The sequence below is a fragment of the Malurus melanocephalus genome, unplaced genomic scaffold (assembly GCF_030028575.1).
Source record: "Malurus melanocephalus ecotype Western Australia unplaced genomic scaffold, MMel_1.1 scaffold_4, whole genome shotgun sequence".
NCBI lineage: Eukaryota > Metazoa > Chordata > Aves > Passeriformes > Maluridae > Malurus > Malurus melanocephalus.
Window position 1 is genome coordinate 859,581 of NW_026623236.1, and position 27,263 is coordinate 886,843.

Genomic DNA, 27,263 nt, shown 5'->3' on the forward strand with positions numbered 1-27,263 from the left:
AAAAAACCCAGAAAATCCAATAGGAACAGCAACTTAAACAAAAAATCTAAAGCTAAAAACCCAACCAATCAAGCAATAAAAGAAACAGAAAAGGGAGGGGAAGAACTTCCATCCAGAGCATTAGACAAATCAACTGTATTGAAAAAGTATTATTTCCTGAGTGATGACTGTAGRTTTTAATTCCTAATAGTGGTAAAGATCTTTTCAAACTGCATAGCCTGAAGGTAAGACAGCAATTGAGGTAATAGACTGGATAGGAATATTTCATTTTTGTGTCAGTTTCATGAGGGTGTTAGTGGATTAATAATATCAGAGAAAAGTATTTTTATGGTAAATAATTATTTTGGTGGTGAGACTGTAATATTGTTGAGGTCAAGTTTCAAAGCCATGTAAACATGTGCAGATATAATTCTGAGTGTTTGTGTAATTTTTTATTTCATTTTTTTAATATGGAGAGTTGGACTTAAGTACATAGACCCAAGATACTACATACATCTCTGCCATTCTGTTAAGATCAGATTGTATAATTCCAACAGAGCTAAGGGCCAGTAAGATGGGTTCAAAGCATCCCAAAGGGTCTGTGTACTGGGTGGGCTAAAATCACAAACAGGGCCTGAAAGTTCTGAAGTATATTTTGTGCCTTGTGGTTTCTGAACCTGTAAGTTCACCCATTTCCTGGCATTAGCTGAGGTTTCCCTTGACTTCAGCTGTGAGTTATAGGACCCCATTTTCTGCTTTGTCTGAAGSTGGAGATGAAGAATCTTTGCTAAGATTTATCATAAAAATCAGAGTTTTTTTCTACCCTTTTTGGTAGAACAATAAATATACCCTTTTTGTTTGGCTTTTTACCATACTCTAAGTCTCCATTACAGTGGGAAGGAGACAGAGGAAGAACTTTACTTCACTCAGAACATATGGTACAAYTCTGGTCTGCAGTGTGTTTGAGTAGCACTGGGTGCATGCCCAGACAAACACTCTCTGCAATCTCTACATGGAGACGTAATCAGCCATAGGCAGCATTACTTTGTAAATCTTCTATTAATGTAGTTTGGGAAATGGTCTTCTCTAAAAGATGTTTGATATCATTGCTTGAACAATTTTTCATATAATCTGTCGTTCAATGCTTRTGCTGTTATTTAATGCCTATTATTTTGTGGAATTTTTTTTCTAACATACACAATGTTCCATTTTGTTCACCTGTTACTTTAATTAATAGCAGGGTTAGCTATATGCTGGTTTTTATAACACATTGTTATTAAAATCTTACAGCCTTACACTATCTTCTCTTAGTCAATATGCTGTCAAGTATTTTGAAATGAGATAGATTTCATGAACACCGATGGGGAAATAATAGTATATTGCTGTAGTCACTTGTCAAGAAAATCCTGTCTCTCTCTGGTCCTGTTGTAGAGGAGCATAACTAGAATGTGAGCTGATATCAAAGGCAAATTCTTGGAAACCCATTCATATGTGYATGAATTGTGCCCTTTGGTGAAACATATTTTGTCCCTATATTGGCACCACAATCTCATCTCCAATAAAGCAGAGGAATGAAAAGAGACTGGCCTGCCCAAGGGGAAGAAACTGTGGGACAGTCATCAGGATGATTGGATCTTCAGGGATTGGCGGGCAGGCAGGCTGCTGCATCTGCACGCACAAGGCTTCTCCTGTTTGTGAGAAAAACATTTATCAAAAATACAGCAAACTTATTCCCTCCTTTTTCATTTTAACCTCAAGAGGATAGCATATGTTCATAAAGATTAAAGGGAACRTCTCATTTTGCCATTAGGTATCTTAGATTGTTCATTGCAGAAGCATGGAATGAATGTTTTTAATGCTCATTTAGCTTTGAAAATTGCATCACTATCTAGGCAATGAAAAATAATGGTCTCCATTCACAGTCAACAATGCAAAAAGAAAAGTTAATTTCTGCAAAGTGRATGTCATTTAACTTTGCCAATTAAWCTKAGACCTGTTTCTTGGCTGAGTAGTTCCACTACTGGAAGACATGGCTGGTGATTTTATACCGCATCATCTATTTTACATTTCTGGTTGTTACTTAGAAATAATTTTCAAAAGTTAAAATTATAGATCCCCAAAATTCTCATAAATCTAGGTCATAGAGACTCCACATCAATAGGGTAAGACATTCAAATATGGGACTACTTCTTCTACTTAGAAATGACATTCAACAGCAAAGTTCAGAGGATTTTGAATGGTTTAGGTATATACTGTTTTTAATTTTATTTGACAAGATATTAGATGGAGTTTTCTGGCTATATGTGTTGATTCTTTGAATGTACTTAAAGAATGCATTTTAAATTTTTCTTTTAAAGCTTGGAAAATGGGGAGGCATTTGGTAATTCTTGTYTCTTGTAGGCATTTGTTAGAATATTTTATTCTGTTCATAATGTTGGTGTTCTTTAAATTGTCTGACAGCATATTTACTCATGAGCTTTTCAATGCATTATTTGAGGGAGTCTCTCTCTAGAGAGTCACRTGCACATTTTTGATGGCTTTTTCCCTAGATATAATATAGATATAATTTCTATTGATAGCACTAGTTGCTCTATCCAGATTTTTACCTGTCACTGAGCATTCTCTATGTTCACATTCATCTGCACTGTCAGTGGTTTTAGAAATGTTTAAAGTCTCTCCCAGCTATGGCTGGGCAGGAAATGAGATTGTTCAACCTGCACTGGGGTTTTKTTAGATTCTTTTCTTTTATTTAGTACTTCACTGAAATATAGCCAAACCATCCCTTAAAAAAMCCTTAAATAAAGTTACCTCGCAGCTGTGTTAGACAATTATCACAGGCTGTCTGACAAGCTAGAAGTTGTTAATTTGCCAAAATACTATTATGCTTCTTCTCAGCATTTGAACCTCTTGGTGGTGCAGAACATTAGGACTTGRTATTTATATTGCCATCCTCATCTTTCATGTTGAAATAGTTTCATTTACAARAAGTATATAAATGGGTAGAATTTTTTYRTTTCATAATATGGTGAYRTTTGGACTAAAGGAGAAGATGATTCTGCCATTAGTGGCTAGGGTTTTCCCAGGAGTGTAAGACAAATGAWGTCAGGTTACTATTTAAGTGAGGTTTTTTTGTTCTCAGCTTAATCATTCGGATCCATGGTGAATTGATCTGTTACAGAAAGAGCTAAAAGTGAAAGAAGGCATAATATAAAAATTCCATAAACATAACCTAAATGTAGTGTATCATTATTGTAAAGCCCAAGGATTTACTTATTAAAACATACTTGTAGATTTTATTTAAGGGCTTCYGTCTCCCTCTAATCCTATCTTGTATATAATTCCAAATATTTTATACCTCTGTAAACTTGTTTATTCCTATCATGTGCTTAAATGAGATGTTTCACTTCACTGATTTTACTTTTGTTGCCTCTGCTAAATGCTCATCAGCTTTATTTTCAATGTTTATAGAATCATAGAATCATAGAAATCTTCAGGTTGGAAAAGTCCTCTAAGGTGATGGAGTCCAGCTATTAAGATATTACCACTGTGCTCACCACTAAACCATGTCTCTAAGTGCCACATCTACACGTCTGTAAATATGTGTACTCCAGGGACAGGGACTCTACTACTTCCTTGGGCAGAATGTTCCAATGCTACAGAACCCTTCCATTCAAGAAATCTGTCCTAATATCTAACTTAAGCCTCCCCTGGCATAACTTGAGGCCATCTCCTTTTGTCTCATAACTTTTTACTTAAGAGATGTTAAGACGCCCACCTGGCTACAACCTCCTTTCAAGCAGTTGAAAAGAGTGATGAGATCCCCTCTGAGCCTCCTTTTCTCCAGCAGAAACAGCCCCAGCTCCCTCGGCCACTCCTCACAGGACTTGTGCTCCAGACCCTGCACCAGCTCCTTGCACATTTCTGGACTCACACCAGGCCCTCAATGTCCTTCTGCAGTGAGGGGCCCAGAACTGGACACAGCACTTAAGGTGTGGCCTCACCAGTGCCGAGTGCAGAGGGACAATCTCTGCCCTGCTCCTACTGGCCACACTGCTGCTGAACAGGCCAGGATGCCATTGGCTTTCTGGGCCACCTGGGCATAGCTGGCTTGGGTTCAGCTGCCGTCACCCAGCACCCCCAGGTCCCTTTCTATCGGGCAGCTTTCCAGGCACTCTGCCCCCCATCCCATAGCATTGCAGAGCGTTGTTATGAACAAGGGCAGGACTCAGCACTTTGTCTTATTGAGCCTCATACAATTTTTCTCTGCCTCTCAGTCCAGATTGTCCAGATTCATGTGCASAGCCTTCCAACACTCTCATCAGCTTCCAACACTCCCACCCAACTTGGTGTTGTCCGCAAACTGGCTGAAGATGCTCTTGATCCCCTCATCCAGATTGTGGATAAATGCATTACACAGGACAGGCCCCAATGCTGAGCCCTGGGGAGCCCCACTGGTGACTGCCAGCCAGGTGTGACTGCATTYAGCACCAGTCTCTGGACTCAGCCCCCAGACAGTTCTTATGCCAGTGAAGAGTGCAGCTGTCCAAGCCTTGGGCTGCCAGCTTCTCCTGGAGAATACTGGGGGTGGCTGTGCCAAAGGCTTTACTAAACTCTAGGTAGACAATACGCACAGCCTTTCCCTCGTCCACTGTGCAGGTCACCTTGTCATAGAAGGTGACCAGGTCAGTCAAACAGGACCAGTCTTTCCTAAAYCCATTCTGGCTTGGCCTGATCCCCTTATTGTCCTGCATGCGCCCCATGTTTGCACTCAAAAGGATTTGCTCCCTCAAGACCTTACCTGACATGGAGGTCAAGCTGAYAGGCTTATTGTTCTCTGAATCCTCCTTCCAACCACTCTTGCAGATGTGACTGTTTGTGTAAGTTTTGGGGAAAAAATTATCCTTTGTCCAATTAATATCTTTCTCCAAGCACTGTGACCAGTATGTTGCCTCAGCACATGCACTGAAAATCTCCTTTACTGAATGACGAGCACCTTYTGAAAATGGTTCATTGCAATTCAAATGTCCCTTTTGCAATCAACATCATGTAACTGTAGAGCACAGATTTTTAAATCATATTTAGATAATAGCAATAGTTCATACTGAGAATGATCCAGATAATGSTGACCACATGTGTACTTCTGAAAAAAAGTTCCCGTTTTGAAATATTATCAAATAACTGAGCATCCTTACAGTGACCCCTAATTTTGTTCCTTCTTTGTTCTGTTTAGAAATTTTATTATGAATGTTTGCCACCAGAGTACAGTCAGTTTGGTTTCCAATAAAGCACCATTTAGATGTTTTGGGATTTGAGACAGAAAACCCATTTAGTACATAAAAAATATTCTATAAAAGCAATAGCACCAACAAAACTACACAGAGCAGAGACAGAAAAATAACTAAAGGGGAARAAAAAGCAATTTTCTTTCCAGGATCCTGTAAAATACTGTTTGTTGGGTAACAATTCTATAATCAGGATATGGTGGGGGGAAAGATTCATATATAGTTGCATGTTTTTTATTGTCTAGTTCTCCAGGGAATTTGTGCTAGGAAAGCAACCTTGACTACAGATTATAATACAAATACTATTGGAAGGCAAGAAATCTTTTTTTTTTTTTTTTTCTTTCTGTCTATCTCCTAGATCTAGCTGTGGAGATAATTGCAGCTACCCCAAATAAGGTCTGGCAGTAATAGCAGAACTGGACTAACATGTGGAACACTTGACACTGAATAATTTTGGAAGACTGATTGTATAGATTATTTTTGAAAAGAATTTGCAAAACTTTTCAGTTAATGTATAACTTCTCTGGCATATTCATGAAGTCATTCTGTGTTAGGACTTTCAGATTCAGGCAATAAATTGAAGCCATTTTGTTGTGTTGGTGGGTCACAAAAACTGTTGATCAATAGAAAACAAAAATTCCATGCCTGCTTCTTATTTCCATATTTCATGTTAATGATATTCCTTCTAAAAAGAAATCCCCAGGATTTTTTATGTAATAACATTCACAAACTCTTCCTTTRCCTTGTAGGTATAATTGTGTTTTCTGGAATATTGCACAATGTAGAATCACATTTTAACCTTATAGAGCTTCTACCTACAGGCAATATTTCCAGAAAATAAGGGATAGTTCACCAAAACAATATAGTTCCAGTTTGGGGGACTCCTACTCTGAATAAATATTTCATAAACATACTGCAATGAATGGCTTAAAAAATTGAAGAAAGAAMAATAGTAATAAACCCTAAATTTGTATTGGAATAACTTTAAGAGAAAATAGGTTACAGGTAGGGTGCAGTGCCAGAGAGAGAGCAGAGTCCCATCAGGTGCYTGTGTTAGTAATGCAAGCGTTGCAGAGCCAGGCACAACGACAGCTCCTTATAACTGTATCTGTCACGCCTCAGGAAAACCTCAGACATTCTCTTACTCATGGTACTTTGTACACATTAGCTGTCCAAAGTGGTAATTCTCTACTGCACGTAAAAGCTAAACTGAAGGCTCTCTAAGGGCATCTGAAAATTTGGTCTGAATCCAAACAGACTTCTCTAAGACTTAGAAGCCTCTCTGCTGCAGGTATAATGCTATGTTATATCTTGAGCTGATTCTTTTGACTGCATTCTAAGTTTAGTTTTGGCATTGAGATCAATAATAATGTGCATTTTATGTACTCATCAGTACAGGCAAGGGTTAATCCAGTATTCCTATTTGCAGTTAAAGTTCACTATGCATCAAAGCTCAGATTATTTTTTAAAACCCTGAAAAGGCAACACAAGCAACCCTAATTAAGCATCTCTGTCTTTCTCTGTCAACTGCACTCCAAATGAATGAACATGTAAGGCACCTGAATTCTGACAAGGGAAGCAGTAATGGTTTAACATCTGGCTTAGCTGACTTGTTGACTGTTTCCATTTCCTTCTTGGATCTTTTTTGATTCCTCCTCCCACAACTTTGATAAACATGAAAAGCCTCTCATTTGGGGGKAGTAGGAGGGAAGAAGTGGGTGATGCTGGAGATGGGATGACCCRAATTAAATAACAAGAGCTGAGCACAAGGTCCACATGCCATAGTGATTCATGTGATTGCGTTATAACAGCTCATAATAACCAAGCTCTGTCATTCTTTATAGGCCAAATTTTCTAGTTAGATCTTTTTTAAAGYACCACCTCATTGTGCAGTTGTTTTATTGAAATGACCATAATAATACTGAGCTATTTCTCCCGAGCTGTTAAAGTTAATTTAGAATTCAGCAATGTGAACAAGTAAATCAAACTCAGTCTAATTAGTATAACTTACTACTTATATTGGATAGTGTCTATATGTCCCACTGAGGTACTGGGTTTTGTTCTGCCATGCATGATGTAAACAATCTAAATAAAGCATGTGTGARTTATCCTGACAATTATATTTCACAGTGCCCAGGACAACCTTTTACAATCCCTTAAGCAAATCTTAATCCAGTTTATGTCCTCCATGGAGAATATTCAAGATGAATTAGACATGCCTCCAGAATACAAAACCTAGTTATGAACTCCTGTGAGGAAGRTTAGAATCATGGCCTCAACGTGAAACTGAGACACAGGAGATCTCTGTTTCTAACAGCTCTGTTTCATATTTTCTGTGTGACTGTTCAAGCCTGTCTAGAAGGTATTTAGTCTAGCAGCATATGCTTATTAGCTGCTGGGTTCAGGGAGAAGCAAGAGTAGGCTGCTCTGTAAGAAAACAGGAGACAGCAGGGCATACACACTGGCTTCAGTGCCAAAGGTCAGGTCCCACAGCCTCCAAACAAGAAGAGAAAAGAAGGTCTGTGATAGTAGCCAGACACAGCTAATATTCCACATCAGCAGACAAGTCCATAAGTATGAGGCAGATCTGATATCAAGCCAAGAAGTYAAATCAAAGCATCAGGGTTGGAGCCTGATCCCCAGAAAGCCCATAGTGATATGGTAGATCCAAGGTCATTCACCCATGGTATGGAGTCCTCGGGTCAAGGTTTAGAAAACCAAARTACATGACCATGCACAGTCACAGCAGATTCAACTTAAGTGCAGCTCTTTGTGACGGGGCCGTGGACCCCCCACTTCTCATGGCCTTTTTCAGTGTGTCTTGATCTAAGCTGAGTGGGTGCAGCTGAAGCTGTAGAGGGTGTGTGTGTGTGTGTGTGTGTGTGTGTGTGTGGGTGTGTGTGGGTGTGTGTGGGTGTGTGTGTGTGTGTGTGTTTGTGTAATGGGTGTTCACTGGTACTGATAGCTTGGGCATCATGTTGAATACAAAAGCTTGGAACAGTAAATACCCACTAAAGAAGTAGTCTGATGCTGACCAGGAAGTGCTAAGCTTGTGACTAAATTCTCTATCCTAAATTATCAGTCAAGAATTCAGTAAAGCACTAATTTGTGACCTCTCACAGTTATCTGGGATGAATTGAACAAACCTTCCTTCCTTTACATATTGTGCCCATTGTCAAATGAGTGTTCARATACAGGATTGGTCTTCCTTTCCTCCTAGATAGGTTTTGATGGTGTTAGCTTTGAATCCTAATGGACATTCTCATCCAAGGTAAGAAAGGTATGGTTCATAATGCCTTCAGTGGGAACCTCTAGTTCAGATGGGACCCAGTTGCGTGCAGATCATCCTGCTTCAAGTGCTCAAAACATTAGCTCTGTATTCTAGCAAGCAATGTTAGACCAGTAAGTCTTTTTTTGACTTGGCCAGCTTTTAAAATGGAAAACAACTGCAGATGCATTCAAAGAGGGGACCAATCTGTTTAGTAAACAAACTTAAAGGCTTGAGCTTTTTGAGGATCTTWTCTGTCTAATTTCTCAGTCTTAATGGAGCTGAAGTGTAAAGAAAGCACTGTCTTCTTCTGCTTCTGTAAAGGACAATGGAGAAACTTATRCATTCCTGGTGGGTTGATGTAAAAACACGAGCCAACTGCAAGCATTTCCTCCTTGTCCACTGTTTTGCAGGATGTAGCTTTTAATCAATTTTTACTGTTTAGGATTCACTAGCTGCTTTCATACAAGTAATCTCTGTATTTCGATGCCAGAGTAATTTACAATTGTCTGTTTTAATTTTCTCATAATGTTATCTGAAAGTTCTTCACAATAACATTCTGTATGAAAAACCTGTTCAACAATAAAATATAGTAGGTCTGTTTCTAGTTTGCTACAAAAAGCTGTGATTAAAAAGATTTATCGATTCCCATTATTTATTTTGTATCCTCAGTGTGTGGCTTTTCTACATCAAATTTTCTATCTCCATGCCGGTGAATTTACTTCTTACATCATCTGTCAATATCCTGCATAACTTAGTCCACATCTTTATAGATTTCTGAATGATAGATTTAGTTATCATTTCCCTAGAGATAAATCAATAGCCATCTTTTCTTTGCTTCAATTTRCTACTTCTGGGAAGCAATCATTCTACCTCTGCTCTACATCACCCCAAGCAATGTAATGTTCATAGGATATTTTTATCAGTTCCCTGCTAATGATTTTCATATCTGTTTGCCTCCCTACTGATCTCTTGTCCTCTGTCAAGTCCTCCCCATCTTTTTTTAGTATTTTTTGTTGGATAAGCTTRATAAATAAACATGTAAATGATCTCTCAGTCTCAGAATTTCTTCTTTCTCCCTTCTCTGCTTCATCATCATTCCCACCTTCTGAGCTCAGTACCTTAACATTGCCTTCAGTCTCAGTCTCTTTGCTCTTGTTATCAGCTAGAATCATCAGCATAGACACTTCTTCCAGTCACCTTAGTGACTGAAAAATACTTGGTTTCTGCACCTTCCCCTCCCAGTCAATGTTGGTGACCTTGCTCCCTCACTATTGCCGTGGTTTTCAGCTTTATGTCTGTAAATTAAAACTCATGCACTTAAATGCCAATTCATTCTGTCTCCTGCGTCAGTCTCCATCTTCTATATTGCTGTAGGCTGAGTCTTCCTTAAGAACTGTTTTATGACAAGGCAGGAGAGGCTGCCTGAGACCATCGTTTTAATAGCATGAATGCACAGTAATACTAAGAGGAATAGAAGCAAATAAAGGCCCTTCAGAAACAGAGCACCTTTAATGTGGCTCTGGGTTTATTTGGCTGCTCATGTCTTCATCTTCTTCAAAATAATGCCCAGAAGATGGAGTTGTCTTCTAATTAATGAAGTACAGCTTCCTACCATGTGTTCAAAGCAGTTTTTTAAGTAATCACATATTTCAGTAAGCATTCCATTTATCATGAGAATACATTTTCTTCTGACTGCTTATACAAAAACTGTTTACATTTTCATTAGTTGAACTGGGTTTTCTTCAAACTTGTGGTACAGATTTGCAAATTGATTTTGTTCTTTACATTCCACAGCCAGTTTCAAATAGCCATATTAAACTTACAGTATGCATGTTAATAGTTAGTAAACAGTAGAAATTAGTTAAAATTACAAAAATGCTAAGCTTCTCCCCACCCAGGGGAACATGCAGAAATAGTACCTGGAACATATACAAATTCTAATATGCTATAGATATTTTCATGCACTAGCTCTTTCTCAGGCAATAAGATTTTATAATTTCCATAATTATTTTTMAGAAAGATTTATTGTCTCTAGCAACAATTTTTAATGTTCTAATTATTTTTTAACTTATAATTTTAATTTTTAGATTTTATTTCCATACCTGGAACAAAGTTTTCATAGTGAATGTGCARTCAGGACCCACTTGTGAGACTGTATATGCATATGTGGTATTTCATGAGTCTATGAAATTTGTATATTCTTGMGTTTTTCCTCAAATACAAAGTTTGGTACTGAATGCAAAAGTACACACAATCAAAAGAAAACACTTGCCTGCCACCGATGTTTTTTTTTTTTAATTACGTAAGCAGCAGAAAATATCTGAGTTATTATTAAATGCCTCCTGATCATTGCCTGARACCATTCTGCTTTCTAAGTTGTTCTATATCTCATACTGGTCATATCATGATAATGGATAACTCTCTTCCCCACTGCACTGTCTATCGAAAACAGAAGGGAAATATACAGAGATCATTGTTAAGGTAGCTTCTTGATTAACTAAAGCATTATTCTTAACAGTGAGCCTATTTAAGGCACAGTTTGCTTGATACCAAAGGAAGGATTCATGCAAAGTTCATGTTTGATTGGTGAAAATATCTATGAAGTGTCTCCTTCTGCTTTTGCCTATATCCGTACTGTGTCCTGCTACCCAAAGCTTGAATAAAGAGACAGTGTCTGCTTTGGGCTGATGAGCTTCAGGAATGTAAGTGCACTGCAGGCTTCCAGGGACATCCCTGTCCTGCCTGCCCATGGAGCAGGAGGTTCTAATTTAAGAATTTATCACTTGTGTGTGGATAGTCATAAGAAGTAGTAGATCTGTTAAGTTGTATTTTCTTAAGAATTTTCTTAAGAAGGAGCATTTTTCTGAGCATGGTTTGATGTTGGTTCACTGTGAGATTTCATGAGTATTATTTCCAGCAGGAAAATTACCTTGATTTTCTCATGTTCATGTAAGAGGATGCCACTTCACCAAAGTCCTTCTGTTATACATAATCTTGTAGGTGGTAAGAAGTGGGTTTATCTTTGTACTGAGAGAAGGGTTTTAATCAAGCCTGCTCACATGCACAGTTCTGTAGCAAATCTGGAGATCTAAAAATCAGTCTCCTTTAAACGGGGATTTCACCATTTGTGCTTGTTACAAATTGTCTTTGAAATGATGGGGTTCAAATGGATAGAAAAAAATCTGTTATGAATAGCTTCTTCAATATGTTCATCTGGCTGTTTATTGATGATCCAGRCAAAACTTTATTCCCCATGTATGCAACATGGGCTGACTTAAAAAGACTTACTTCTTCTGTAAAAAACATTTACATTTAGGGTCAAAAGAATAATTCTAGAATGTATAAATAGTATCCTAATTGAGTCCTCTTAACAGAGGTGTTTTGCAGAAATGCTYGGTATTCTGAATTTCAACAGAAAAATCCTTTCATAGTCTTTGTTAAAATCATCTGTGGCAATAGCAGTTCTATTTTACCCAGAAATAAATTTAGCAAGAGTTGTCCCACATGGACAGTATGACATYGTCTGTTTCAAAACTCAAAATGTGTTAAGTGATGAACTGAAGTTTACTAAACACTGAATAATATGTATCTAGTATACCAGTGACCAGTAACAGGACCTAAGGAAATGGTCTGAAGCCGTCTTGGTGGGGTTTGGGTTGGATATTMAGAAAAGGTTCTTCACTCAAAGCATGGTTGGACACTGTAAAAKGATTCACAGCACCAAGGGAAGTGTTCACAGCTTCATAGCACCAAGCTTGMCAGAGTTCAACAAGCATTTGGACAATGCTCTCAGGAACATRGTGTGACTCTTGGGGTGGAAGTTYTGTGCATATTGTCATTCTAAAACCTGAATCTCCTTTGTGAGAGCTGAAGTTGCATTTAGTCCATGAGGAAACATCCATTTGTTTTTCTGTCATGCCTTTCAATGAATCAGATTTTTTGTTCAAACTGATTAATTTTATTCAAGAGGACAATTCTGAAATTTTACCAATTTTTGTTGAACACAGAAGGCTAATGGATGAATGCTAAAGAGAAGGGCAAAATTACTCATGCCACTTGGTTGCTTTATCTTTTGGTTGTTTTGCGAGCCAGATCAATCAGAGAGCTACTAGAAGTTGCACTAGGCAGCTTGTAACTCACTCAGGGTTATAGGGATCAAGGCAATAGATTTCAGCTTTTCTTTTCTAGGCCATGCTCTACAAGAGTTCATACAGAAACTACACTATTTTTTTTTCACTTTGAGTTTTCTTGACATATAAATTAACCACTTTTGTGCTGTTCCAAATAATCTTAAATAATATTCACGTATTACTGTGTATAGCCAGGTCATTTGTATAGTGATGGGAAATTCTCTGTTCCTATCAGTTGGGAATTAATCAGTTACAAAGATATTTTATATTACTTGATTGTGGTATGAACAGTAAGTAGTTGCCGATTCTGAAATTTTCAGTAGAGCAGTATCAAACAGGTTGTTGCAACTGCAACATGAAAATGAAATAATGGGAAAAGGAAAAGTATTTGTAAAGGATATTAAGAATCAAACCATTAGAGTTCAAAGCAATGCCGAAATTGATCAGACTAGGTTACTTACATGGATTTTTCTGAATCARTAGTTATTATGGAATCATCAAATATGCCTGTATTCTTATGTGTAATTCAACYACTGTCTTGTAGTTTATACCAAAGTGCATAAAAAAAAATACTCAAAGAAGCCTCCTGTCTCAGGCTTCCATCATCCAGACTTCAACCTGCAGCTTGCACTGCATCTGGGCACAGTGARCACTTGTACTAAAAGACAATGATACAGTCATAAGAACATATTGAGTTGGAAGGGACCCATCAGSGTCATCGAATCCGACTACTGGCTCTGAGCAGGACAATTCCAAGAATCACATCTGGTGCCTGAGAGCTTTGTCCAACGCTTCTTGAACTCTGTCAGGCTTGGTGCTGTGACCACTGCCCTGGTGAGCTTGTTCCMGTGCTGAAAAACCTTTTCCTGATAACCAATCTAAAATTCCCCTGATGCAACTTCAGGCTATTCCCTGGAATCCTGTCACTGGTCACCAGAGTAAAGATATTTGTATCTRCCCTTTCACATCCCCTCTTGAGGATGTTAAACACTGCAGTGAGGTCTCCCCTCAGTCTCCTCCAGGCTGAACAGACCAAGTGCCCTCAGCTGCTCCTCACAGCTTCCCCTCCTGACCCTTCATCATCTTCATCACGCTCCTTTGGATACTTTTTAACAGATTAATGTCTTTTTAAAATTGTGGTTTYCAAAATGGCAGGTAGGAATCACAGGAATTACCATAAATAAATAAAGAGTATTTTCTGTATTGGAAGAGTTTAATTTAACATGACACATGAAGATTTTCCTCAACTTCTGCTTGGGTAATTTTCATTTTAGTTTTCTTTTGTCTTTTTTTTTCCTTATTTTCTTCTTCTTTTTTTTTTTCTTTTTTTTTTTTTCTGCTTGGGTAATTTTCATTTTAGTTTTCTTTTGTCTTTTTTTTTCCCCCTGTTTTTTTCATCTTTTTTTACCACTTTACATTTGTATTGTTGTTATTATTATTATCTTTGACTATTGTTCCAGTAGTATACAATTTGTATGTTTGTATAAGCAAACAAAAATACTTATACAACAGTGTCTAAAAATGTCGTTGTTTGCCAAATGTTCCATCTCATGATTTCAGGGCATGATGTTTTGTTAAGGTGATTTAAAATAATTTTTGAAAAACCCTGTGAGAAATTTCTGTGTTTTTTCAAATGAGAAGACATAGTGCTTGTGTGGCAATGGCAGAACTGAATCATTTGAGTTCCAGTATTTAGAGCATTGTTTTCTAATAGAAAACTAACATTAAAAGAATACAATACAGTACAAAGTTAATGATGACTGGTTATCTATGTATAAGAAACTCACATTTGAGTTTCTGACATATGAATGGCCCAGCACATGAATTATATACGTTCCCCTCTAAAAGGCCTGTTGATTTTCAGCTCACAATAAGTAATTACTTTATGCTGCAGATTAAAACTGAGCTACAGAGCCTCRTTTCAAAATGGAAATACAGCTGATCATGCTCCAAAGTTTAATTGAAATGAGTCATAGACTAATATTTAATAAGAATATTAGCTTTCCTAAAATATAAAATAGAGTTTATAGTGATACTGAAGAGGTGGAAACTATTTCTTGTATCCACCTGGTAGTGTTGATAGGCCTGAACTARTAACCTCCAGTCAAATTCTGTTAAATTATATCACACCTTGGAGCATCASAGCCACATTAGGCACATCCTCATGGAATCATTTGGCAAAGTGTCTAAACAAGGACCTTATAAACTACATAGATCTGTAAGAGGCAGACTTTGAAGGGCATGGAATATGCACTGCTGACTCATTTTCAACTTCCCATCGTCCAGCATGCCCAGGTCCCTTTCCCTGGCACTGCTTTCCAGCATCTCATTCCCAGGCTGTCCATACATCCAAGGTTGCCCCATCCCAGGTGCAGAATCTGACACTTTCCCTTGTTGAACTTCATGTGGTTGGTGATTGTCCAGCCCTCKAATTTGTTAAAGTGTACTCAGCAGGACATCTGTGCCTGTGAGTGAGTCAACAGCTCTTCTCAGTTTTGTACCATGTGCAAACTTGTTTAGTATCCCTTCCAGTCCACCTCCAWGTCATTTATGAAGATGTTGAAGAGGGCCAAGGATGGAGCTGTGTGGGACCCTACAAGGGACAGGTCACGAATCTGGTGTCACCCCATTCATCTCATATCCCTTTGTGCCTGACCTGTGAGCCAGTTGCTCACCCATGCCATGATGTGTCTATCCAGCTGTGTGCTGGACATTCTGACAAGAAGGATTCTGAGAGACACCGTATCAAAAACTTGAGTGAAATCTAAAAAGATTATATACTCTGGCTTCCCTTGATTGACTTTTTTTATCAAAAAAGGAAATCAGGCTTGGGAAGCAAGACTTTTGTTTGACTGTAAGTTAAAAAAAACTTTTCTGAACCATGAAAGGGAATATATAGGATCATAGAATCATTTAGGTTGTAAAAGAGCTTTGAGATCCTATTCTAAACCTGACCCTGCCTAATAGACACATATATTTGTATTTAATCCATATAAGCCATAAGTCAAATGTTTAGGTTTTATGTTTTGGTTTTTTTATTCTTCACCTAAACATTAACAAGTATTTTGGAATTTTTAGTTCTGAGTATTGTTTAGGTACCGTGATAAATGGCCCTATTTAGAATACAGAAAGAGACAGAGTACAGAGAGTACTATCCTAGACCCTCACCATTTATCCAGTCCCAAAGTGGATTTCTGTTTTGCAGAGTGAATTCCGTTGAATAACATTGATTTCCAATTTCAATAAAGGGAACTGCCATCCGAAAGGTGGATGAAATATTAAGGCTCTACTATCTAATTAGATAGATAGATAGGCAGATGCACAGATAAATACTGTGCAAATAAAAAAAAAATAAAGGCAGGTGTGTTATACAAGCTGTATTTAATTTTGAAAACTAAATAACTTKTAGTTTAATTTTATTTATGGGAAAAGTAAAACAAAATTGGTTTTAGATTTTAAGAACTATTGGGAAAAATCCATTTTTACAATGTTAATATATTCTGTATAACCATTGATTGCAAGTGAAAGCACTCAATCCATTTTATGCCCCAGTAATTCTGAAACACCTGAACTCTATTCCCTTCACACACCACCTGAAAATTCACAAGACTAAGCATCTCCTTAGTGCTGGGAATGCATTAGCCAATTGCAGCCTGGAGGGGATTGTAACTAGCATTGTAAATCCCTGATGATAGTTTTAAATGGAAAGTCTGAAACAACCTCAAGTACCACCTCGTTAGTGTGATTGTGTTATACACAACCAGTCTAATTTGAAAATAAGAGTCAATTATTAAGGAATACATTTGTWGAGTTAATATTGTTAACTTCTTAATTTTACTCTTCTCTTGGATTTGAATTACAGTTTTCTTTCAAGTAAAGTCTTCTGATGAGACACCTAATGGTTCTCTCRTTTTGCTGTTCTGATTGTTTACATCTGTTCCCCACTGCATTTATGTTTGACCCCCTTGCAGAGTCTTTGCAGTAAAATTGTTGTGCAGATCAAAGTATAGTCCTGATATCCAAACTCTTCCAAYTACATTAGCCTCTTCATAAATTGATTAGGAAGGGCATGACGCAGGAAATGGCTATCAGCATGACTTACATTAAGAATGGAGCCAGTGCTCCAAATGTGTTGTTTGTCATYTCTCTGAGTGTATGTAAATGCTTGCAGCCCTGTCAATTCCTTTAAAGTAGTTTGAGTCTTTCTAGAAACTGGCAGTGTTACCATGGAGTTGTACTTAGATTTCACAGCAAAGCTGAAACTGATTTCCAGATGATAGTTGAGTTAAAAAACAGGGAGAAAACCAGAATGAGTAAACAAAATTCCAAACTGACTATTATTAGATTTGATACTTATTTCTTCTGCCTTGCTGTATCTATTATAGATATAACACTGATGTTGCTTGGGAGTTGGGGTTTTTAGATGAAAAAAAATATAATTAAGAATTCAAAATGGAGATTATTCTTTCAAGGAAAATAATTTAAGTGCTATACTGCATTACTTTCATTTGTGTGAAAACAATGAGATCTTTTAATATGTGGATCTCCTCAATGGACCTATCTTGAAATTGTGCCTGTATAGAGGATAAAAGTTCTGTTATTGCTTCATTTGCCTGTATCTAGCAGTTATGTTTCCCAAAGCAATTTTCAGCATCCCCTTCCTTTCATTGTCACATTTGATCATTTCAAAATTTGCTCTGAAGACACMACAATGTCCTTATGTGTGAATTTCAGGATATAAGCGGGTACATTCAGTAATCTCTGTTAAGAAACTTAATCAGAATCTGGCTGACAAATGTTACAATCAATACCACACAATTAATCCGAAGTAAAACTGCATAATAAACAGAAGATTATGCTTTCTGAGCCGGTTAACGTCCTATGAATTCCTCCTTTACTTGGAATTTGTCATTAAAACTTTTGTTATTGCTGTACTGTTGTCACTGTATGATGCTTTAACATATGAAATCAAATTTTATTCAATTTTATGATTTGTCTTGCTAGTGGCTAGCATTCAGAAGCTTCCTGCTGCATCTGTTTTAACTGACATCAATTTCCCAATGAAAGGAAGAAAAGGAATGGTTGATTGGGCACGAAACTCAGAAGACAGGGTTGTCATTCCAAAAAATATCTTCACTCCTATGTCAACAGGTAAAAAAGCAAATCTGCRTGTTAATTTTCTATTAGCTTTAGCAAGGAAACTCTGTCTGTCTCATGGGATCAGTGGATGATAAAGGAGTCGTTCCTTTTTTCCTCCTCAAAAGGAATACAGTAACCATTTCCCCTAGAGGGAAATGATGGGGCTTAATTTCAGCACCTTGAACAAAAAGTGCTGCACCAGTCCTAGACATTATTTTCTACAGCAAAGAGACAATGCTTTACTTAGTTATTGTGCACAGGATTTAATCTGTATGGTTTGAGGTGAGCTAAAGTGCAGTTCTGCTGAACCCCCTGAAGCTGTTGTGCTCCAGCAGATGGATATTCCAACCTAACTCTAAGTGAAGGAAGCTCAGCAGGCAAATTAGCCTAACTTCAGGTACAGTTTACAAATATCATTGCAGTGCAGACCTCTGACATTAGAGAATTTACTCACTAGGCCTTAAATTCTAAGGACATTCTTCAAGAATGCTTAATTATAAAGGTAAATGAATCAGCATGGATATTAGTATACAATGATGGATTTTTTTTTAAATGTGATTTTCAGTGGTTTAAACCTCTTGATATGTTCCTGACAGTGCTACATTTTTATGACAGACCTCCAGGATATAATTCAGAATTGTGAAGGTTTATTTAAAATATCTTTTTTTACAAAGATAAATGGTATTCAGGGGTTTCTATGTGCTGAAAGCTTGGAAAAGGGAGTTTTAAAATCTTTTTYCTTACTCTTTTCAGAACTAGATGAATCAACTGTATTTGTACTCGGAGCAGTGCTATACAAAAATTTAGAACTCATTTTGCCCACTTTGAGGTAAGAAATTTCATAGATACAATGTGAATTGAAATATTTCAGGATCATAAATATACTATATGTCAAAATAAAAACAGAAAGTCAAGACTTCTGCATATTAGTACTGCTGGATTCTTTTTTCATTATATTTATAATGTATATGCATATATTTATCTTCATGCTTGTTACTTGTATGTTAGAAATAGGCATTTCATCAAATCAATTTAATTTATATTTTATGTAATCTATATTAAGCTTAATTACAGAAATGTTTGAGCAGAACTATATGTAGTGATATACATTAATGCTCAGGCTACTTGTCCTTCAGTTTACAGTTTGTCCAGTTAGTACAAGTGCTCTTGTAATGCCAWCATAGCTTGATGTACTGCAGTTGTCAGCTCCACTTCTGCAGAAGTCTCTAGCAGTAGTTTTCCAAGTGTTTTTTCAGTGCAAGTTGTATTCAGAAGGGACAGCAGAGCTATAGAAAGGACCCATTTTAGAAACAGGACATGCATGTGCTGAACAGCTGGAGTATCTCAGTTTTGAGGGCCATACATATGCAAAAAGATAAACGAAAAAAAGAAACCTCTTGTTTCACTTTTTTCTTTCCATACTTGACCAAAGACAATTTGGAGATAAGTTTTCCATCTCCTCAYTTCTAATTACCAGTCATGATAATTTTGTGGCCCATTAATACTTTCTTATTTTATATGATCCTGTGCACCATTGGTCTACTAATGCCCTTTTACAGTAAAAGAAATACATTCAGATTGTGTCAAAATAGGTGTTAATGAATTAACAATTATTAGACAAGATAGTGATAAGGAAGCCACCAGATCAGCATTCCTTACTCCATTTGRCCAAAACTTCAAGTTTTGAAATGAACACTAGAAAAGCAAGAGGTTTTAGCCAAAATTAATCTGAAAACCAAAAGAGACTAATTCCTAAGAAAATTAAAAATTACTTCACAGCAAAGTTTGAATGTCCTATGCAGTGAGTAGCTGCAATGTTAGGGATAGAAATCTGTCCTAGGGTAGCTGAGTGTTGTATTCCTATCATCTACTTATGTCAGAGGAAAGTTAAACAACCCTTCTGTAACTATACATTAGTCGAGACTGCTCTGGTTTGTTTGGTGATGTTCCTCCCTTCAAGGACAATGGGAGGGAAAGGGACAAGACACACACGTTTTTTTCTGGAGGTCTCTTGGGATCAGCGGCAGAAAAGAAGCTGCCTGCTCCCTGGGACTGCTCCTTTTTTCTCCCTTTCTTTGGACTTGTTTTTTCCTCGATTTTTTTTTTTCCTCGTCATCTGAGAATTGGAGGATTTTTCCCGTGGCACGACAGGAAAGAAAGATCCTTCAGTGAACCACTGGAGAGACTCTGAGCACCCCTCTGGGGGCCCCGGAGGGGAAGCTACTCCCAGGAGGGGAGAGAAAGGCTTTAAGATCTAACAGCTGGTCCCACAGGGTTTTTTTTTTTTTTTTGTTTTGTTTTATAATTTTAAATAAATAGGTCTTTTTTTTTCTTTTCACTTTCCTCTCTGTGGAAAAGTTTGCCTCTAGGACCCGGGTGGGGAAAAGAGACGGGGGGGAGATTTGCTGGAACTCGGGAGTGTTTGCCCCCATTAAATTCATTGAAACCACAACAAAATCTCTTTGAGGTAAAGCACAATTTGAGCAGTGATGTCCTCATAGGACACCTGGAAGCCTGAAAGTGCGGGCAGGAGCCATCTGTGCTTRAAGTATGGTATAAATGACAGCTATCCACTTCTGAAATGTCATTAAGCGCTCACCATTTATTGCACCAGTTTCTGAAATTACCCAGGAAAGAAGAGATGCTTGTAAGAGATTTTTTTTTTTTGCCCCATACTCAAAGAACAGTGACAAGTGGCYATTTGAGTTAGTTATTTTTGGTAGACCTTAGGAAAAAAACCTGCCAGTCCTAGGAAAGCATCAATATGACTATGTACTTTTTCAGACCTTCATATTGTAAAATACAGTCTATGATCATGCCTATTCAGACTTCACAGGTCAATAGGTTTAATTTGCAGAAAATAGAAAGGTGTAAACATTGAATTCTGTATGTTTGCTTTTATGAAAAGTCTTTCAGGGCTGTTATTTCATCCATTAGAAAAGTGAGGTTCATGTGCCTTTCTAGATTTCCCCTAGGAACAATACCATGCCAAGTAGTGGGAATAAGGGACATAAAAGTATAGCAGTGTAAACACTGTGGATTATGAGTGCATTTTTGTTCCCAAATATTTTGCTTTTGTCTGTTCTGCTTTCAGCTGGTTACTGATTTACACTGCAAATTTAACTGCTTCTCTGTCCAGTTCAGTTCACAGATAGGTTTTGTGACTTACTTAAACAAAATRTTCTAATACTCTATGCATATCTATTCATATATGAAGTCTTTAGAAATTCAAATGTATTCTGCTTTGCCTCTGAATTTGTTCAGTATTATTTGAATCTAATTCTCAGGTGCCTATGAAAAGGAAACAAACCCTATTACTTTCTCTTATCTATGTGAATGAGGAATAAAAGTGATTATTAATCTGTGATACAAAAATATAACACATATTCCCGGGTACTTCTAGGCTCTTCTCTGTTGGGAATATAGCACCTTGCATTTCCTTAGGGAAATACGTTTCTCATGATGAAGCTATACTGAAACTTTTAAGCTTATGTCTAACCTCATCAGGAAGTGTATCATGCTGAATTTCCTTGCCCATGGCAGTCATATTCAAAATCTGATCTCATGGCCTTTAATAGTATATTTAAATAAGTCACAATTTCAACCTGTTTTCATAGAGTTATGGTATCCTTGGAAGGTTTGGGTTAGAAGGGGAATCCAAAGATCRTCTTATTCTACATCCCCACCATGGGCAGGGACACTTTCCACTAGACCAGGCTGCTCAGAGCCCCATCCAACCTGACCCTGAACACTTGTAATGACAGGACATCCCCAGCTTCTCTGMGCAACMTGTTCTAGTGCCTCAACACCCTTGTTATAAAAAATTTCTTCCTTATGTCTAATCTAAATCTATCCTGTTTTACTTTAAAACCTTATCACCTTTGGTAAAAGGAGCCAACAAACCCTCTGAACCTCTCTTCATAGGATAGATATTCCAGCCCTCTGATCATTTGCATGGCCYTCCCCTGGACCTGCTCTAGCAGTTTCATGCCTTTCTTGTGCTGAGAATTCCACAGCWGGAYRCAGCACTCCAGGTGGTGTCTCACCACAGCAGAGTATAGGGAGAGAATGACCTTCCTTACCCTACTGGCCACGCATCTTTTGATGCAGCCCAAGACACATTTGACTTTCTGGGCTGCAAGCACAYATTGCCAGCTCATGTTCAATATCTCATCCGTCAGTATCCTCCAGTATTTCTTGACAGGCCGCTCTCAATCCCTCTGTCTTCAGACTGTATTGATACCAGGGATTGCTTCAATCCACATGCAGGACCTTTCACTCAGCTTTGTTGAACTCCATGAATTTTGCATGCACTTGGCTCTCAAACTTCTCTGAAAACTTGCTGAAGGTGCCTGTCAATCCTTTTGTTTATGTCATTGATGAAGATACCCAATGCTCCTGAATGCATTTTGACACATTCAGGTATTTTAATGTTCATTCAGATAGAATTTCAGCAAAACCTTTGATGCTGTGTCCCATGGCATTGCCCTGGAGAAGCTGGTGACCCATGGCTTGGACAAATACTCTCTTCACTAGGTAATAAACTTGGGTGGCCAGGCCCAGAGACTGGTGGTGAAGGCAAACCGTCACTCGTGGGGTTCCTCAGGCTCCATGTTGGGGCCAGCCTCGTTTAATGTCTTCACTGATGGTCTGGATGAGGGGATCAAGTGCACCCTCAGTAAGTTCACAGRCAATAYTAAGTTGAATTAAACCAATGTAAAATAAGTAAAATGATCTCACAGTTAAGTTCAAAGGCCACATCATTTACACTTTGACAACCTGATAATAAAGGTGATTTCTACAAATTGCAGTTAATATCTAGAAAGCTTTACCAGTTGCCATGTGGTCCTGTGGTGGCTTTACAGGAGTTAGGGTRGGAATAAAGAAAATATTTGATTGTAATTTCCAGAATAATAAAGGTGACATGCATTTCAATACATCCCTTAATTTTATCACTAGAAGGTATGCAAACTTCTGCAATCTTCACAAGGAACTGCTTTAAAAAACAAACAAACAAACAAACAAACAATTTAAAAATATTTCAGTATATCTTTAGGGAAAGTCTTCCAAAGTACCTAACCACAGTATCCCCATCTGCTACATCACAGGTGTTCTGTGAGTAAAATGAGAATTTCATTATCTAGGACACCCTATACAATACATTTCACAAAATCCAAAATTAGCTGCATTTTACCATATGTGTTTGATTTTCCTCGGTTTTACTAGCACAGAGTCTATTAAAAGTAATTAAACTCAGTGTGAGATGGGAAGTTGCAACTGCATTAATATGGAAGATTTTGGACTTGTGTTTAATCTAACTGGTACATGTAAATTCAGAGAATTTTGCCATGAGTGTTTAAACAAGAGATTAGGGAAGCAAAGAGAAAAAGATTCTTCCTCATAAAAATAGAGTMTTTTTTTTCATGCACAAGTAAATAAACTTCATCTGTTTCTATTTCCTAATATACTTTTCTTCATTTCACTGTTCTTGTAATGTCTTATAGATTTTTTAATAGCAGATACTGAAATATTGAATATTTTCAGAACTCTAGGCTCAGTATTATTTCCACAGTTCTTGCACCCCTGAGCACACTTATGTTATTGTTAGGTTCACAGAAAATTGATTCTCAGTATCATACTCATCTAAAAGATATTATATAAAATTTCTCTCCTGAGCACTCTGAAGGAATACATTGCATATTGCCATAATGTATGACAGGTTTTAACTGTTCCTTTAAGAAATAAGAAAAATAAAGAATCAATGATTTTTCTGTATCAAGCTTTTATACCCATTGCTTAACAACCACCATAAATGTCCTGCTAAATTTTTTTTTTCACTGAAATATTCTGTTTCCTGATTTGAAACATCATTCCTAACCCCAACCTTCAGGAGCTGTACAACCAAAAGGAGCCTTAAATTTCCTCAGGCCAGCTTTGTTAAACTAAGGATGGAGTACCTCAGACAGGCTTTTATTTCATCACGTTACATCTTTAGCATCTGTAATTTTTCTGTAATGTATGCAACTTTTACACATTGATCTATAACTTTGATCATTCTGTCTTGAGATAGCAACATGCCTTATTCATAAGTTCATTTTTCTTGAGCAACATGGATYCGTTCTAAAAAGAAAAGAAAACATGAATTTCATATCACATAGGATCAATATGATTTCCCTTATATAAAAGAACACACTCAAAATTTATACCTTTGTGAGAAAACAGCTGATTAAAATAACTCTATTTTAATAATATCATTATTAACTCAGGTCTGGAAAAAGATCTAGAACAGCAGCTCTGAAGGCATTTCTTGAGCTTTTACTCAATGAAACTTTGCTATCTTGAATCTTCAGGGATTTATTCATCCATAGTTTCCAATCAATTTAATCGATTTTTAAAAATAATTTATTCCAAAACTTAACCTTGAAGAGCATCTTTCTGGACAGTCAACAGGGCACCATCCAGACCAACTTCATTTCTCAATAAAGTTGAGTTTTAGAATATTTTTGGTGCAGGAGAAGGAACTCTCCAGCAGGAGAAGGAACTCTCCAGCATAAAAAAGTTGCAAGATAATACATTTGCCCAGGAAGTGTGAGATAGATCATTCCCATTTTATGTCATTTGCAATATGAGAGGGACTGAAACTGAAATGTCCAAGGACATTTTGGTAAAGCTGATTACTTAAATTCCTGGATAAGTGTTSTTAGAATTCACCTGTTGTTTAAAAACATATCTTCAGCAGAGATAACAATGGCACTGCACCAATGGTTTTGGGATTTTTTAAAATTTTTGAAATTATTTTAACTACAAAGCTTTGAGCTTTAATTCAGAGGCATCTTAATRTGCTATGTGAGTTTAGAATATACTTTAGAATATAGTTGCCAGATTGTATTCTTCCAGGGACTGTCCCAGCAGTTAAATATGAAATATGCAAGTAGGCACTCAGCCCAGACAGGATAGCAATGAGGGATGCAGTTTTCATTTCACAGCAATATAGGCAGTTATATTTATTTTCTTGTGAAACCGTCTGCTAGGGGCTCTTGAGAATATAAGTGGATTGGTAGAGTTTTAATGGGACTGAGGTAAAATGGATGTACTGACATTACAAACTAGGCATTTAGATGTTCTTTCAGATCCCACCTTAGAACCAGCAGACCTGCACCAAAATGAGATACAGCAAGGAAAACCTTCTAAATCACAAAKACTGACTATAAAAGGGTACTGAAGTAGCAATATTTACGTTAGCTGGCACGAATTTTCAAAACTGACATAATCTCTTAATAGATAGATAGTAAGCTCCCTTTCCACTTGTCAAGGTGTGTTAGAGAAATCAGGGGTTTTTTGTTTGTTTGTTTGTTTGTTTGTTTGTTTGTTTGGTGGTTTTTTTTAGTTTTGTTTGGTTTTGGGGGTTTTTGTTTTGATTTTTTATAACTCTACCTTGCTTGGGAAGTATTATAGATATTCAACTGTTGTAATTCTCCAGAGCACACTGAAAGTTTGCAAAACATTAATTGYTAGCCTTATAGATATGTTTTTGTCAATAATGTGTGAGACTTTAAAAGTRTAAAAATAGAAAGTCAGTTCCATTATATTTTCATTATGTGATTTTGCTGAATGAAATTGGACTAGAACTCATACCTTGCCCTTGTGCTGAATGAAGTGCCTGCTGAGCTAAGTTCCTATCACTGTAGCCATGGCAATTCCTGTTTCAATGATCCAGCAAAATGAATCCTCTCCTAAATGTAAACTCCCTAGAGAAAATAAGCAATTAAACAGCAACAACAAAAGAATATTTATACTGTCTATAGTTATAGCTATATCTGAACTGCCTAGTTTCTTCTTTGATAATGTCTACCTGTGAATATGTCTTTCTGTGAGGTGTGGAAAGSAACATTACAAAGTAAATACCATAGTGATCACCAGAAACAGAATGATAAGTGATGGTGGTTCTAAACCTGATGGAGTCATAACAAGCAAGGATCTCAGACATGAACATCATGTCAACACATCTTTGTGCCCGTATTAAGCATAACCTTGGTATTCCTAGGTCTGTCCTAGAAAGGTTGCTGTGATACATAGTGATCCATGAAAAGAGAAMTTGATGATGAATTATAAAAATTGACAGAAAGTTATTATTTTCCATAACTTGGTACAATAATGTAAGATCCATTCTAATCTTACATATGAGAAAAAATCATTGGTTTTAACAGGATTTTAGTCAGTGAATAACTGTGGTTTCAGTTCTAAAAAAGTATTTCGTTCATGAAGTTGCCCACTCATACAACAAACACAATGTTTTTTTATATTTGAAAACAGGTATGTTTTTTTCATGAGCACAGAATCAACAGAACTATACTGTTTGCCCTTGCACTCATCCATCTTACAATTTTACAGTTAACAGTCAGAAAAAATCCCAACATAGCACTTTGGAAGAAAAATTACTGTCTTTAATAAAACGTATCTAGTGGATCTATGTTGACAGAAGTCGTATGACATACACTCAAATATGCATAGAAAGTTTGTGTSAACAATACATTTTTCCAATTAATAAATTGTACTCAAAGGAATTGCACATCTGCACCATTGGTGCTTTTCAATCTTCAGTATGTTGAGTACAGTTGGAAATAAGTGTTTTCACAACTTACAAATTATTTTCTCCCTTACTATTTGTCAGCTTAACTCAYAGAAAATACCCCATGAAGCCTTTAAATGTAATATTAGAAGTTTCATTTAACCTTATAAAAACTTAAATTTTCCATTTTTGCATTTTTTACAGGAATTTTACAGTTGTTAATTCAAAAATCATTGTTGTTACTATACGACCTGAGCCTAAAACTACGGATTCTTTCCTGGAGATAGAACTGGCCCATCTGTCTAATGTGAGTACAAGGATAGTAGGTATGCTTTTACAAGAGTATTTGCCAGATCATATGAGAGAAGTGTTGTTGTTTTAAATTTCAGGTAATAAAATGCAGTTTAACTTCTAAAATTTAATCCCAGGAACAGTGTAACAATTTTTGAAAGGGATGTGTACTTGTTTCATGCTTGTGTGTAAGCAAAATAGTATTAATTGTTGTTTTGTGGATGTTGAGAGTTTCTGTTAAACAGCAATTTCTACAGAAGAGTTTCCACCAAATACTTCCATGGTTACAATTGAAAATGTAGTATTGTGTTGACTGTTTAACCATTTGCTCCCTGCATTGGTCATAGAGCTGCATGGTTCTTCAGGCCTTTTCTTCTTTATTTCATTGATTTATAAAAGCCAATTTTTACTTAACCTCTTGTAGCAGACTACAAAAATGCTCTGGTTCCAATTTATTTTACAGTCCTTATAAATTTTTGAGGTTTTTTKGTGCARTAATTTAAATTCTATATTTTTCAGGCTTTAATCTCACATAACAATGTTTTAAATCTGAAAAAAAATTGGACTTCATTTCCAAATATATTAAAAATATTAAGATATTT

At 36.9% G+C, this 27,263-nt stretch overlaps 1 protein-coding gene across 4 annotated transcripts in view; it reads left to right on the forward strand.

Annotated features, from left to right (window-relative positions):
- Positions 1–27,263, forward strand: part of LOC130575117 (adhesion G protein-coupled receptor B3) — a 224,077-nt gene that overhangs the window by 14,773 nt on the left and 182,041 nt on the right. For all 4 annotated transcript variants that reach the window (XM_057368800.1, XM_057368808.1, XM_057368816.1 and 1 more), the window contains exons 3-5: positions 17,667–17,813; positions 18,555–18,630; positions 26,575–26,677. In XM_057368800.1, the coding sequence (XP_057224783.1) occupies positions 17,667–17,813; positions 18,555–18,630; positions 26,575–26,677 (326 nt within the window). The remainder of the gene's footprint in view (positions 1–17,666; positions 17,814–18,554; positions 18,631–26,574; positions 26,678–27,263) is intronic.